The 16,045-nt window shown below is 39.8% G+C and overlaps 1 protein-coding gene across 4 annotated transcripts in view; it reads right to left on the reverse strand.

Annotated features, from left to right (window-relative positions):
- Positions 1-13,730, reverse strand: part of LOC101162067 (pleckstrin homology domain-containing family G member 4B) — a 32,595-nt gene extending 18,865 nt beyond the window's left edge. Inside the window, exon 1 of one of the 4 annotated variants that reach the window (XM_011485190.3) lies at positions 13,382-13,730. Coding sequence is in view for 3 of the 4 variants with exons in the window: in XM_011485188.3 (XP_011483490.1) it covers positions 3,042-3,092 (51 nt within the window). In the remaining variant the exon portion in view is untranslated. Of the gene's footprint in view, positions 1-3,041; positions 4,646-13,381 lie in introns of those variants that run through there. The other 3 variants (XM_011485188.3, XM_011485189.3, XM_011485191.3) reach the window with 3 other exon arrangements.
- Between the last annotated feature and the right edge of the window lie 2,315 nt (positions 13,731-16,045).

A 16,045-nucleotide genomic window follows, 5' to 3' on the forward strand; every position in this document is an offset into this window, starting at 1 on the left:
TGCCGGTAAGTATTTTTTATTGATGTTTTTTGGGTACTACAGGAAAAGCACACAGCGTGTGGAAAGAAATAGTTTTGAGGGGTGCTAATGTTTTTGTTAGGATCACATTTAAGCTCCATTTAAAGACTATAGTATAATTATAAATGGATCAACCGCTGCTCGTGGGCAGCAAATAATCCCATTAAGCTGAGAAGTCAGGAAGTTTGACTATCCCAATGACGGGAAACACCTGGTCGTAGCAACGTCACAGTCCGAACAAAAACAACCAAAATGGAAAGTCCAGGCTGGGCTCAAGCTGTGACCTGGAGGGTGGAAAAATTAGCATCAACCATGTCATCTGTCCCATACGTGACCTGGAACACGGTCAACCCTCCCCGGCAGAGCAGATGACATTTCCAACACTGATACTGGATAGGCGAACAGCACCTTTGGGATCACCACAGTCATGGATGAGGTTGACCTGCTGAGGTGGTTGTGTTAGTGGTTCCGGCTACAACCTTCCTGTGATTAGTCAGAGCCGAGCCCAAACATCTCTCCATTATCTGTCCTTCCTGAGTGGAACACACAACCGTGGAGTAGAACCCATCTGCCTCACATGATAAGCCAACAAAAACGGCAAAGCTACGGCAACCACACAAGCTCGCACTAAAACTCTATGAAACTGTGATTTTGTCTAAAAAGTCTACTTAGAATTTACATGACAACAGTAGTCCATCAAGAGGTGTCCTGTTGAGTTTTGTTCATGCCAAAGTCCATATTTCATCCTTTGTGGGTTCTGTCCTGCTCATCCGAGCAGCTCAGCACCATCAATTAGAGGAGAGTGAGTACAGTTCAGCTCATTCGCACACATGCCACGACTCTACTACAAGGCCTTCATTGTGCACTCCGCCTCTCTAAGTGGCATGTGCTGTACAGTGCTGGTGCCCGGGAACAAAACACCCACTTCCATTAGCAGTCAGCTTTCTTTTTACTGAGACATACAGTTTTCTCTGGACATTAGTCACTATTGCGCCCAACAGGAGAGGAGTGACATGGTGTTTTATCAGAGGAGAGCTAACAATAGGAGGAAAGCACTTACTAGGAACGGTTTGTTTTCGGGTTTCCAAGGCAGAGGTGAGGCTTTGAAGAACAATTAGTTGACACAGCAGAGGTTTGAGCTCAACTACAACTTAAAATCCAGGACAAATTTTTGTTTGTCTGCAACAAAATAGCTGGAAAGTGCTCTGTTTACATCAAAGATGCTGAAAAACAGCATGCCTACAAACATCTCATATGAGGTGAAACATCTCCTTTATTGTCATGAAGCTTTACAGATTTTCCACCAAGTGTCACCTGCACGCTCCAAAACATATCTGCAAATCCCAGCAGAATGGCTGAAGCACCAAAGCTGAGCTTCCCATCCGCTTTGAGCCACAGAGGAATGTAGTGTGTATAGTTCTGTATGTCTAGGTTCAGAGCTTTTAGCCAGAATGAGAGCAGAGAGGGAAGTCCAACCCCTTTTTCTTTTTTAGATGCCAGGTCTTTGTGAGTTTGGTTGCTTTACGGAGGGCCGGAGTGGTAATTATTGGTTTTACACTCCAGGTGGAACATTTTTGTCTGCGCTGTTGGTAAAACCAGCTGTTCAACAGTTAAACAGAGAGAAAAGAAAGCTGAATATGTGAAGCTGTTGAGATGAACTTTGAAGTTCAAAAAACCCAAATAAAACATAAATTGGTGAATTACTTTGTTCTAAAAAAAAGCATCACTCTTGGACCTTGGTGTCAAAGATGGAGCAGAAAAATATAATTTTTTAAAAGATTAGAAGAACAAAAAAGGTGCATCAAAAAGACAGAAAAATACCCACAGACACGGGGAGTCATACAGAGTGGACGGAGAGTGGTCACTGACACATTTAGTGGGTCAGGGACACAAAAGACACTGCCTGCCAGGCCTCCAGTGGAGCATGAAGCCACCAAGGGAGTGTAACAGGAGAGCCCCGGCGCCCCCATATAGGCCGCTGGCTAACCAACCTGCAAGTGGCTGCAGAGGCAGGAGGACAAAGCCTCGTGGTTGCTCAGACCTGCCCTGCTGCCAGGTGCCAGGATGCCAACAAAGAAGGCTGATGAGGGACCCCCCACCCCCACCCACCCAACCAACCACCACCTTATCTTAGTCATTCTGCACTAGTGAATAGTTTGATTCAGCTTTTGATCTGCACCCACAATAATCCAACTTCATAGGGGGGCAGAGAAGATCTAACTGAGAAGGAATCTGCCTTCTTAGTATCCTCGACTGTGACATCTTTCACTTTTGATGTAGTTTTAAGAGCATCTTTAAGAAAACTTTCCTGCCTGATTAGAAGAGAAGCTTTTCACAAAAAGTGGCCAACCACTGACTTTTCCGAACAGGATGTGAACCACTAAACTGACAGGATATTGTCTTTTAACAGCATTGGGTCTTTTTTTCCACAAATGAATGCTTTAATGCCTGAACCACTGAAATTTACATTATTGATCAAGCCTGTGCATAAAGGACAGGCTAACAAAGGAGACAAAAAGTGAATGAAGGTCCTTCAGCCAATGAGAGCTTTGAAGAGGGCTGACAACGGAGACAAAAGAAACCAACAAAGACTGCTGATACCTAAGCAGGGTAAATATGGAATGAGGGCATTCCAAAACAAGAAGGAGACTGATAGCAACAGGATGCAACTCTGTGTCTAAACAAAAAGTAAATACAAGACATGGAGTACACAGTCTATTTTGTGTTTAGAGACAAACACTGGATGAAAATGAAGTAGAAAGTGTCTCAGTGTACTTTTATGTTGTAAAACCTTGTCCAGATTGTATGAAAATGTAATGGCTGGGAATGTTTTGGCTGTAGACCAAGCAGTCATAATATTAGTTAGGAGTCAGGAGTGTTGTTCTTTTAAAAACACCCATGTCTGGAACATGTGCATTAAGACACAACACCAACTTTGGAGATAAACCTTTTCAAAGTTTAAGCACATATCCAGTCAGAGATAAAGTAAAGAAGGAAGTCATAAAGAAACTTCAATTTCCTACCTTGATACTCAGGTAGTTGTCAAAACTGCGAGACTTTGCCCTGGGGTGCATTTTGACCCGTGACAGAGGAAATCCAAAGCTTCAACAAATAATGAGTCATCCACTCTATTGAAGATCTGACAATCCGTATTTTGAGAGATGCGAGTCATCGCTGTGACAACAGGTCCAGCACCATGTCTCACCCCTGGTGAACCCCTCTGGGTGCTGTAGTGTCGGCAGCTGGGGCAGACTAAACTCCAGAGCGTGAGAGAGGCAGAGCGCTGGATTCCCCGGCTCTCGCCCTCCCTTCTTCCTGCATAACTTCCCCCGCCCTGCTGCTGCTGCTCCCGCTGCTCTGGATAAATGCACGCTGCTGCAACTCCGGGCTGTCACAAAACACAGTCACTGCTAAACCTGCACCCCCACCCATGCAGTGCTGCTCTGAGCCCCAAAAACCTGCAAACTCTGACCAGATCCTCTCTGAAACCCCCTCCTGACCCTTACAACCCCTACCTCCACCGGCAGCTCTCCTCTGCCCCTCCTGCCACAATGGTCCCCTTTTGTCCCTGTAGTACAAATGGACTAGGGTTTCAGCTTATTCTGCTGCTTTGCAGGGAAAAAAAGAAAGGAAGACATCAGCACTGGACTGGAGGCTCAGGTCACAATGATATTCCCCTGAAAGGCTTCCCAACTCTTTGAACAAGAACACATGCAGAGTGACCTCCTAGTACAGAAGATCTGATTGAGTTAAAACCATCACTTATGACAGGATTCAGCATTTCTTTCTCAACACAAGAAGCCCTTGTTTGTGAGAGGGGAAAAAAAAGCTCACAGTGTGTGTGAAAATCAAGATTTGTGTTTAACTCGCTGGTTTCACAGAGACAGTAGTGAGGAAAGGTAATTAGGTTGTTTTTTTTTTTTTTAGAGATGTCATTAGAACCAGACATCAAAATGACCCAAGCGAGACAAGAGGTTCCACTGTCACTTCCCTGCAGTCACACTGGACTCACGGGCTCATCCAAACACACCAATTACTCCCATGCTAACAATCCTGTTAACTTATGACCTAGTAACAGAAGGAAAAGGTACAAATAAAAACATTAGATACAAACTTTTTATTGGCAGATGGTGTCTGATACTGGATTTACATTACATCTACTTTAGTCTTTGCTTTAGTTCTACTCTATAATCTGCTATATAAACACGAGTACACATACCACACATATAGACCATTCAAGTACACCCTTGTCTCTACAACTCGTGTACTGTTTAGGCCACAGTTGAACCTATAATTTGGACTGCCTCAGACTTTTGGGAGAGCAGCTTTACCTCTGTCTCTGACTTTTCATGTCTATCTTTTTTGAATCTCACTGTTCAAGTCTTGTAACAGCGTAAAAATGTAAGGTTTGCGTTTATGCTTTTGATATCAAGTCGAAAGTTAGTTAAACCTTTCATCTTGAGCTATGGTGGGCAAGGTTAATTTGGTAAAATGTAAAAAAAACCCATTTTTTTCTCAACCTAATTAAAATTAATTTACAATACAAGCAGTTTTAATCCAGTATTCCAAAAATGTTTAAGTTACTACTTAAAATTGAACCCTGATTAATTTAACATTTTTAGACGTAATTAGATTTGTCCTAAAGTATTTAAATCATATTATTCAGGGAGGAAAATTATTCACAAGTCAAAAACATTCAAGGCAGCGAACTTTCTTCCCAGGATCAGACATCCCAGTAGTTTCACCCCAAGGTCAAACGGTCCCTCCTCTACGGGCCTCAACTGGCATGTTAGATGTCAAAGTTCATGGGAGTGCAACTAGGTAGAGACTGCACAAGCATGGCTTGTTTGGAAGGGTTAAAAAAGTAGAATGTTTCTTCTTTTTTAAAAAGAACAAAGTAGAAATGTAACACCCAAATTTAAGAAGAATGTAGAAGAATGTCATTTAGACAGCTAACATCAGAGTAGAGATGCAGGAGATTTTCTCAAACACCCTATTGACTGTAAGGCACACAGATGGAGGGATAATGATAGTGGTCAACACTTAAGCCACAAGATCTGTAGCTTTTTATCTTTTTTCTCATTCAAAACCCTTTTTTTAAACATGTCTAACAGCAAGAGCTTTCGAAAATTTGGTGAAGCAGCAGAAAACTTAGGAAAGACCAGAATAAATCAGCGAAAATAAAAAAATTAAGAAGGGAGATTCAGCATGTCTCAGCTTTAAAGTAGAAGCTATGTTTATTTTTTCGGTCAAAGAAATATGATCAATTGACAGGGTGAGTTTGAGAATCTAAAACTAAAATCCATCTACATCCATCCGTCCTGCTGTATCAACAGATTTTCTCTGAACGTCTGCTCTGCCGTCAGAGCATGAGAGCACGGCATTTGACCCCCGTGTTCCAAACAAAGAAGGAGGAGATGGCAATCACACCTGCTGTCTGTGATAGGTGGCAGGTCACGCTGCAGAGCTACAACATCCCCGAACAACAAAAAATATTATAAAATATCTGAAGACAGAAAACCAGCTTTACTTTTTTCTGCCAATCAAATCTCTTTACAAGAAATAATATACATATTCGGTTGGCTGAAATATTTAAAGAGCAGTTTTGGCTTTGTCCAAAAACCTGATCATGGTGTCTTTACACTTCTAGTGACTTGTTAATGTGAACAGCAAACTGTTTTTAGAGGCAAGGCTTCAGATCTGTTCCACAGCGGTGATGTTCCTGAATGCAGGACAAACATAAAAAACACTGCACGGGTTCATACTATAACAGAATGTTATGATTTCAGTCTAGATGTCAGCGAGGAGTTCTTGACAGCACAACGTAATTTACGCCACTATGCTCACAGGAGTCAAACTTTTTCCTGTTGTTTTTCCACGGGCCATCATACGCTTCAAAATAGACTCATTTACGCAAGCTTCTGGTAAACAATATTTATGCGATCTGAGAGAGCAGATAGTGAAACCTCAGGGGCGGCACATGATCAGATAGAGGCATCATGGGGATGAGGGGGTCAGATGACGAGAGCAGCAGTCTCGTCATTTTTGCTGTTGTTTTAATAATAAAATCTCTCTGAAGCACGTTTTGATAAAGGTTTACATTTTTTAAATTACTTTTGTGTGATCTTTTTATTTATTTTAATTAGTACTAGTAATCATGATAAAAAAGTCACGCAAGAAGGCCCTGATTTGAATCCTGGCTGGGATGGAGTTTGCATGTTCTCTCCGTGTATGTGTGTGTTTTCTGCTGGCACTCCAGTTTCCTCCCACAGTCCAAAAACATGCATCATAGGTTAACTGGTTACGCTGAGCAAAAAACACCAAACCAAGATTATTATATTTGGTATTATCCAGGTCACTCCAAATCATTCCTATAAAGTCAGATTTATATAGAATATGTTTGAAAGGTGTAATCCCTAAACTGAAGGAGGGAAAGGCGACAATAGACAGCTTTATGTCAATTAATTATATTATTATTATAACTATTTTGGCAGCAATTTATGAATAAAGGATTAGTTTGTACTTCGTAATTTACTCTAGGAAACTATTAGTCCTTTTTGTAACAAGAAAGCTGGTGCAAAAACTCTGCATGTACAAGGAGAAATTTGTTTATTCAGACTTTAGTCTACTGAGAAATTGTAAAAGACACAATTGTGTAGGAGAGAAAAAACAACTCTGCTGTAGATAGTTGGGTGGTCACTTACGCAAATACACACCTCACCGTGGAATGTGACACCTTCATCCTACCTCACTTCATACCAACATCACACTTTATCACATAGGGAGACCAATTTTGCCTGTTACTCTCCTAAACGTGACAAACCATCTTAAGAATAAGGGTTCAAACTTTATATGTTTTGCCTCAAAGTACAATTTCTTAAAAAGCAACTTTAACCTGAAAATAAACCGCACCTTTTATCACTTTTATTCAAAACTTTTCAAATCCTCTATCAAAAGAAAAGTTGAGTCATAATCTCCCATGAGGAAACTGATTCTTTCATAATTCTAGTTTTAATCTCAGAGAATTGATCTCTTGTTGGCCAATTCTTTAGATCTCACAACTGGAATATCAAGTTAACAAAGCCATGTTTCAGACTTACGGCTGGAGTTCGGACAGTGCAGTTCAGAAGTTTGGCAAACACAGATGGTCAAGTGAAAGAGGCATCCCTCTCCCTTCATCCGTCTCACATAGCCTTGAGAACTCACATCACATCAACATCCAGACTCACACAGCCTGCCCCCCACCCACCCCTGACCCTTCCCGACCTGTCCCGCTTGACCGCCTCAAACAGTCACTGGGAACCCTGAAATAAAGTGTTCCTCTCAGCTGGGGCTGCTGTTTCTTTCAGATTGATTGCTTCAGCACACAGCTCACAGCTACTTAAACAGAGGGACCCTCGCTGAACCCCAACCTACGGCTTCCCACAACCGAGCCAAGCTCGCGCCCGAATCTGTTCTGCCCAAAAACAAAAGCAATTTTCAAACCTTCTCTGCTTCTTCTGAAGTCTGTGCCAGGAATAGTACCCTCCAGCTTTTACCTTTTACCCTCAGCCATGTGGTACAGCTGCTCCACTAACAGCTCAATCCTCATCCCGCTTTTTTTCTGCAGGGGAAACATGGGCAGAGTGTGCCACCTGTCACACTCGCCCCTCATTCTGCCCCTCATATACTTCAGCCCCCTGATGTGTGGATGTCTCACTCTGACACAAAGGCTGTCAGTGTTTTCTCAGAGTGCGCAAGCACAGGTGGCTTCGGGAGGCGAGGTCGAGTTACAGTAACGGCGGCCCATGCAGTCGAAAAATTCATAAACGGCACTAAAAAAAATCCTCCTCATGATGGAGTCATACAGATAATAAATGAGAAAAGAAATCTTTCATTTTGTTCCTGTTTGAATTGGATTTTAGGCAAAAAAGCATAAAGTTTGTTCTTTCCTTAATGAATGGAACAATGAAACATTATAATTTTATGGTCTGTTTGGGTTTGAAATGCTTCTAAATGTGTTTATACATAAAATAAATAAGTAACTTTATATGTGATAAAACTTTAAAATTACACCGTATTTTTTGCAAAGCCAAGTCAAATATATGCTTTCCTGTCAGAGTAACTCAATTTAACCATCACATTCCTTTATTTCTGAAGCTAAACTAAAGAAATCTTACACCAGGAAATAACTATCTCAAGTAAACTTAAGTGAACAACCAAAAACTGACTTCTGATCCCGCAGATATGTCTTCTGTTGTGATATAAGTCGGCACTCACCTCAATTTCTTTTCTTGCTTTGAAGTCTGCAGCATCACATGGAGGACTTTGGGGCTCTCTGAGCACCGAGGGGCTGACAGCTGTCTAAGCAGACCACAGGTCCGGCCCACAAGTCCTGAAGCAACCTGACATGTTCCATCAAACACGTCGTGTTGTTGACTGAGAAGAATCACAAAATTAAGGCTACCCAGACAGAAAGCGTTCCAGCCGCCCCAAGGCATCCCAATTCCTCAGCGGGGCGTAACCTTACCGTTTTATCTGCGCCCATCTCCGTCCTCTGTGTACTTTGTGAGGGGAGACCGCGAGCAGAACGACTCAACTGGCCAGCCATGTCAACAAAAGAGCCTAGACTATTGCACTTTACCTGAGCTCTTTGGATTGTTCAAAGGCAAACATTTGGGGGATTGTTATCTGCGAATCAGTGACAGGCTTTTTTTTTTTACTGTTTTCTGCTAAAATAATTCAGCCGACATGTCATTCCTCTGATGTGCAGCATTAAAATTAAAAGATCAACAGGCTTGATGATCCAAAGAAACCAAGTCGTACAAAGCAAACAGCCTTGAGGACTTTTGATGGCACCACATATCAGCACATATTGTTATATGGATTACTTCAGCAATTCAGCAAATACCTCCAGGTGTGCATTCCACACCAGGAAGAGGAAAGGTGGGAGCAGCTCCTCTGGATCAATACAAGACTCTGTATACTCTGGCATAAAAAAAAGGCATGTTCAGAGGTATTCTGACGTTTGCAGCTGAACGTTAGACTGATGGGTGGCTAGTCTTTAGTTTGAGCTGTACACCTGGTCTCTGCTGAGTCTTTAATCTTTGGAGGAAGAAGCTGAAATTATAGACCAGTACATCTCTCACACTGGACTAAACTACCAAGGCGCATAAACACTACTGAAAATGAATTGCAGAACTCAAGGGCTAAAGAGGCACAGCTCCTTGTAACTCATCAAGTAGTTAAACATCTGAAACACATCATGGTTAGTCAGTTAAAACACCTACAAAGCTCTGTATGCTGTTTTTCTAAAGCGATCGATTGATATGTTTTTACTGTCAATCGATCACTGATGCATCCACTGCAAGCAATTATTGAAGTTTATGCGTCGACCGAGACTTTTTTTCCCCAAAGATCAACACTCAGTTGGCAGCGTCTGAACCACTTACAGACAGAAGCAAAAAATAAACAGCAATATCAGCATCTTCTTCCAGTAAACCAAAGGATGTAGGACACATAGATAACCATCAGCAGGCTCATTATTGCTGTACTCAACATCATGCACCTGATAATGAGTAAATGCACATCTAAGGGAAAGGGGGGGTACGGGGCAGACAGAGGGAGGAGAAAACGATAGACAGGGTGAGGTGTTTCCTGTTTCCATAGCTCTAATTATATCTATCTCTGGAGAGTGGGAATTATCAGGGAGAAGAATTTTGCCATTGGGGAACCCCTCAATAACAAAGGTTTTAGCTCAAGTTAAAGACAGAAAGAGTTTGAGACACAAGGACATTTCATCCATGCAATTATATGTTCATTTAATGGATTTTTCAAAACGTATTTTTTTTGGTCATTTTTGTGTTTAATACATAGCAGTATACATTTTCAAGCAAACAAATAAAAATCTTTAAAACCACTGGTGTTTTTTCCTTGTTGTTCCAAATGAGTTTTACATTTTAAATAAACTAAAGGCTCGCTCCATCCATTTGTTGGATCTGGTCAGAGTAATGATTGCTTCCTGTTTAGAGATGCAGAGGTGATAGGGCTCTTGAAATGTGGTGGCTTTGGGGATAAACAGCATGTTGTTCCGTGGAGACGTTTTCACAGCCACAACCTCGTGGACTTAAGAAAATAGACAAGTGGCAAAAGCTACAAGTCCTTAACTGATCACTTAGGGGGAAATCTGAAATTAGTTGGGGTTAAAAAAAAAAGCAGATGCCTTCAGCTTTACAATATAAAAACTATTTTGTTTACTATTAGCCTTCTGTATTTTTTCTTCTCATGATAGAAGAACAGTCTCCGTGTATCCAACAGTTAAAAACTTCTGTTAAAAACTTTCCACTTTTACAACTAACACATAAAAACTACATTTTACATTGGTCCTCTGCTCTCCTCTAGTGGACAATCCAGATTCTAAACACACACCAATACCAAGCTGGTAAACTGCTGAGACTCTTGTTCAAAACACAAAACAAAGTTTCTACAAACCTCCTCAAACATGCAATACTGATAATCAGCTTTCCAATCCAGTCCGTGATGAGCCACTTTTAATCTATTAACATGTAAATGGAGTCATAAGCTAGCAGCAAAAAGAGAAAATGGGGCTACCGGAATGAAACAAAAAGAAGAGAAAAGCCCGCAGGAGGGAAGAAACCATTGCCCTTGCAGCTCCTATTGCCAGGCAACCTCACAACCAGATAGAGAATGTGTACAGTGGCCTGCAGGCTGCCTCTGCTTAGCCTTACCAAGAGCTGTGATTGCTTGCAAGAAAAAAGAATGAAGGATTTTTTGAGAAATGTATGTAAATAAAGCAATGCTCAATTTGTGATAGACCTATGCAGACTTTTTCAGACACATAAACAACTCTCATTACTCAAAACTAGTGTTCACCTTTTTTAAAATAGCTGTAAAACTACTTGATAAAGATTTGCATTGATTTATACTCTCATGTTTTTTTCCCCTTCATGTTTCAAAAAACAACTGTTGTACTAGTAATCGGGTAATTCTTGGGTTTTGCATAATTTAAATATATCTGGTAAACAACTATCTTTCTGAAGAAGAAGGGGATTCAAAGCGGGTTAAAACTTTACCAACATATCCAGCCTGACCCCCCAAAAATGAGCACGAAAGGTAGTTTTTCCCCTTTTTTTCTATGCTGAGCTTTTGAGTCATGACTAGCAAACCCTTTTCCCTCCAGATTCAACTCTGCTCAGCTTAAAGCTTAATCAAGTGGAAATGTGGAATAGGGGTTGGTGGGGGTGGTCGGTGTTGGGGTGCAGGATAGAATGAAGCAATTGTTCGGATCAAGGCCTCATGTTGGGTCAGCTTTGATGTGTCTCTGGGGGATGTGCTAGAACTTTACAGTAGCATTTCATTCCACTGCTTTCTGCTTTCCACCAGTGGGGAAAAAAATAAGACGTAAAAGTTTCTTTGACTCAAGGGCTTTGACTCTAAAGTGCCAATGGAAAACACAGCCAGAAGAGATGAATTACGTATCAATTGTTCAGTCAAATGCTGTCTAATTCACAGTTATAAAAAGCAACAGCTTTAAAAGTTAATATTTGTTTAATATGTAAAATTATATTAAATGAAAAAGTTTTAACTAAATAAAAATGCAACATTAAAAAGACAATGAATACTGAAATATCAACACATTTCATGAAAGAGAGACAGCTTTAAGTTTATCCAAGCTTTTACAGGATTTTTTATTTATTTGAGAGGTTAGTCCAGTGGTGAAATGAGGGGGGGGGGGGGGGTCCATATATGAGGAGATGGCAACGGGACATGCCAAAGTAATTACAGACTCCAGATCATCTCGGTCTTTACCTTGAGAAGCCAATTTCATGCTTGTTTGTCGCCTTGGAAAATGGTATTCAGGTCACACGTTTGGCTCGGTCTGCCTCCAACTCCTCTCATTAATAACACAAACAACAGAGCTTTTTCAGACATCTTTGTTCTGAACGCTTTTCATCTTTTCAAAATCTTTACACACTAAATTACATGAATAAAACCCGACAGTTTGAGGGCAGAAATATGCTGAAACTTTTAGCATATGTTCAATTCTTATGTTGTTAAGATAAAGTAGCAAAGAAATTTAAAAAAGATAAATAATCTTCTTTTGATTGTTTTATCTGGCAAAAGTAATATTAATACTTGTTGAAACCATAAATACTATAACCATAGGAAAATTGTTTAGAAAAGTAAATACTTTTGTGATTTTTATCAATGTAAAGCACTTCAATTAATGTTTTATCTGATAAAAATCCAAAAGAGAATGTTTTGGCTGTAAATATAGAAAATTGTCCTAGTTAAATGTATTAATTCAGGTGAACTTCTTGTATTTTAATTTCTACGGTTTTCCAACACAACTCAATAATTCATATTTTTATAAAGCTGTGAAAAAATTCTAAAAGTATGAAAAATATATATATAAGAATTTCCAGGATTGATCGCAGCTGAAGGTTCCTGACTAGGACAGTTACTATGGGTCAAATTCCAACAGTGATGTCACTCATGTGCCTAAAAATACAGATTTATAGTTTGTCTGTAAACTGTAGACTGTCAAAATCCCCACAATTGCTTACAAGGCTGATCATACAGACACCCTTAGCAAAAAGTAGTCTACTTAAGTGTAGTACAATCATACTTAGTCTATACTAAAAGTGAGGCAGTATACTGGTACTTGAAATGTACTTAAATATACCATCTATTTAGTGTAAACTTACAATGTTCCAATTTAGTATGAAGATGTATTCAGTTAGTATACATTCTACACTACATGTATAGTTAACTTGCTATACTTATACTTGATGAAATAAACTTCAAGTGTGGTATTTCTTGCTCAGGGCAGGGATCACTTCTAGTCAATTTTGCTAAATCCACATATTATTATTATTATTATATATTGCCTTTTTTTCTACTGGAAAATGACATGGAAGTAAATGCTTAAGTGTGTGTGTACATGTGTGTATTGGACCCCTGGGTGCTGACAGGACCCCTCCCCATGTCTAAACAAGCAAACAGGCTCCCACTGATCTTTTATGCTCCACAGTTTTTCTCATGCATGTCTTCAATAAAAGCAGAGTCTGAGGACCATCATCTGACCCAAAGCTTCCTTTGCACAGAAAAGATGCTCCAAAAAACGAAATTAATGTCAAATAACGTAAAATAAAAGTTAAAGAAAATGCACCCACTTAACACAGATCATAAGTATGTAAAACTGCTGAAATGTGGAGGTCAAACCATTAGGAGGACACCCAAGTCAAGATGAATGCTCTTCAGTGGAAAACAATTTGTTATTTGAACAAACAAAAAATGGCATGTTTGGGACTCCATGCTTTCAAGCTCAGTCCCAGTTTAGAGGCTCCAAATCATAACTTACCTCGTGTTTTTAGTTTGTTTTAACTTTGAAAGTTGTCCTTCAGCAGGTGCATTTGGCCCTCTTCACAGGCGTCTCGGGTGGGTTGTCTCCACACAAAGCCTTCCCTCCGTCAGTTGAGGAGCAATCTCAAGTTTCTCACTCGTTGCTGACTCGACGGAGCCTCCGCGCAGGCCAGGGGCTGTGCGTAAAACAACTCCCAAAAATGCGTCGAAACTCTCACATTTGGATGGAAATCTCTTGTCAAAGCAGGTTCTTGGAGGGGCACGGTGGATATTTGCATTAGAGCGACCCACCCCTCCCCTTTCACAGTTGCTTTTGTTTGTCTCTGTCGGTGCTCGGATTCAGTCCTTCACTAAACCCCCGATGAAGGCTGCAGCAGAGCTTTTCCTCAACCAAGCAGTTACCAAGCGTCACAAAGAAGGCATCACAGGCTTCCAGATGTTGTTTCTCTACTCTTTCAAAACTTATTATGAATAAAAAGTGCAATTAATTACACTTACAGAGATGAATACTAATACAAAGTAATATTAGGAACTTCTTTAAAAAAAAGGTTATTCTTGAAAGCATTTGGTTAATTGAAAAAGGCTAAATGGATAATAAATAAGAGGGCTGAAGATTTGTGTTCATCGTCAGCTGATGTCTGCAATGGTTTAGTATTTCATTTGAAAATACCATTTCCAGTTTTCAAGACAACAAACTTTATTAATCCCAGGAGAAAAAGGAAGTTGTCCTCTCTAAGATTCTTCTGAGAGTACGTGTGAGCAGGAGGGACCCCTTCCATAGGGATCTGGAGACACTGATTGTTGATTTTTTTGTGTTATAAGGTGAATCTTAATGTTTTCCAAAAAAGGGTTTTTACCTTACAAAACATCCATCAGCTTGCTCGACCTCTTCTAAGTCACCCGCTCTGACACACATGGAAGAAATGGAGTATCTTAATGCAAACTTGAAGGACTTAAGCTTCCTCAAGACGTGCTTTGTCCCTTCTTGAAAACAACATCAGGAAAATTCACTGTCAGATTGTTGGAAGAGAAGCAGGGAGGGTTCGACATTCATATTTGTACTTTTATGGTTTAAAATAAACATATTCAATTATCTTTAATTTAGAGTGTTTGTTGTTTAGTTTACACTGAGATATTTTGTTTAAACCCCAGCTGTTTTTTTTCTGTGCAGTTGCACATTTTCCTGCATGTGTGAATGGTCACTTCCGCATCCTCCTACAGCCAAAAAATATCTGTCATTGCTTTTTTGATAATTACATTGCAACTTAAAAAGTGAGTCTCTGTCAGTGTTCAGCACTTTGCCTTTGTGATAACTAGAGATGGTTCTAGTTGACTCCATTACATATTTTAGGATGATGCCAATAAAGCTAATGCGTGTAAAGATTTTCTTTTAACATTTTAACACAACAAAACCAAGAAGAAGTTGGACACCTGTTACATTTGGTTCTTCACAAGTGCTGCAAAAGAGACTCCTAATAATACAGAGATACCTATAGGTCACTGTATTGAATATTGTTGCCAGATAAATTTCAATCCAAATTCAAATCTTTTCAAGCCATTCTGGTCAAGTTCATTAGTGTCCAAACAAGGATTTATTTTCTTAAGCATGCTTATCTCTTTTTAACATGTCAAGAATATCTTTCTGTAAAAGAAATAGGGGGTACTGTTCTTCAAGTCTTGTCAGTCTGATGCAATAAGACTGCAGAAGCTTTCTTTTCCCCTCAACACATTATACTGTACTGAAGCATAGTATACACAGGTATGAGTATTTATTGTTATGACTTTGTTTTAAACATTTCAGTAAAGTAGGCTAAAGGTCATGGAATATGAGTCAAGCACCGGTCAGTCCATCTTATAAAAATGGCGTGCTCCTGTGTTTTTGCTGGAGGAAAGTGTTTACATGCAGTTCCAACACTGTGTCCTTGTTTATTCACAAGACAGAGATGTTCTTTTTGAATGTAAATTGTCATTATCCTGTTTATACTCATTTTATTATTTCCTCTGACTTTATCATGAGAAACATTACAAGCCAGAAAATGACAAACAGCAAACACATAATTTGACAAAGAAGCTCAATTCAAGCTACCGTCATTTTTAAACATCCTCCAAGACCACCAGCGATGCAAATTTGTCCTCTATTGAAGACATTTCTAAACCTGAATATCTCCCAACCACCGCATGAACTGAATTAACTCCTTTTTGGCATCTATAATACTTTTCGATAATACCAAATGTGAAGGTATGGGGCTCTGTGAGTTGTAGTTTTTGACTAGACAAAACATTTTTTCTCTGCTAGTCATAAGGATATGTAGTTTTTTTTGTTTGTGTTGCCTAAGCAAGACCATTGACAGTTTGAAGTTGTCTTTATAGGTTACAATCTACTGCCACCTAGTGGAGGAAGTTAGATTAATCTAAGGGCAGCTTCTTGTCTTCATGTTTCTTAAGAAAAGGTATGTTTGTGGGCAACTTTACTTTTTTACTTTGGGAAAACTCCCAGATGGAAGTCACTAAAAAGCCATTTGAAGCTTTATTTTAAATATTCCTGGAGCCATTAAATTCCTAGACATTTTTCTAGATGGGTTACACCTAAGAATGTGAATGTCTTTATCTGATAAACTGAGCCACTCGGATAATTTACTTAGTCAGCTGTGTAGGATGAAGT

The sequence above is a fragment of the Oryzias latipes genome, chromosome 16 (assembly GCF_002234675.1).
Source record: "Oryzias latipes chromosome 16, ASM223467v1".
Taxonomy (NCBI): Eukaryota; Metazoa; Chordata; class Actinopteri; order Beloniformes; family Adrianichthyidae; genus Oryzias; species Oryzias latipes.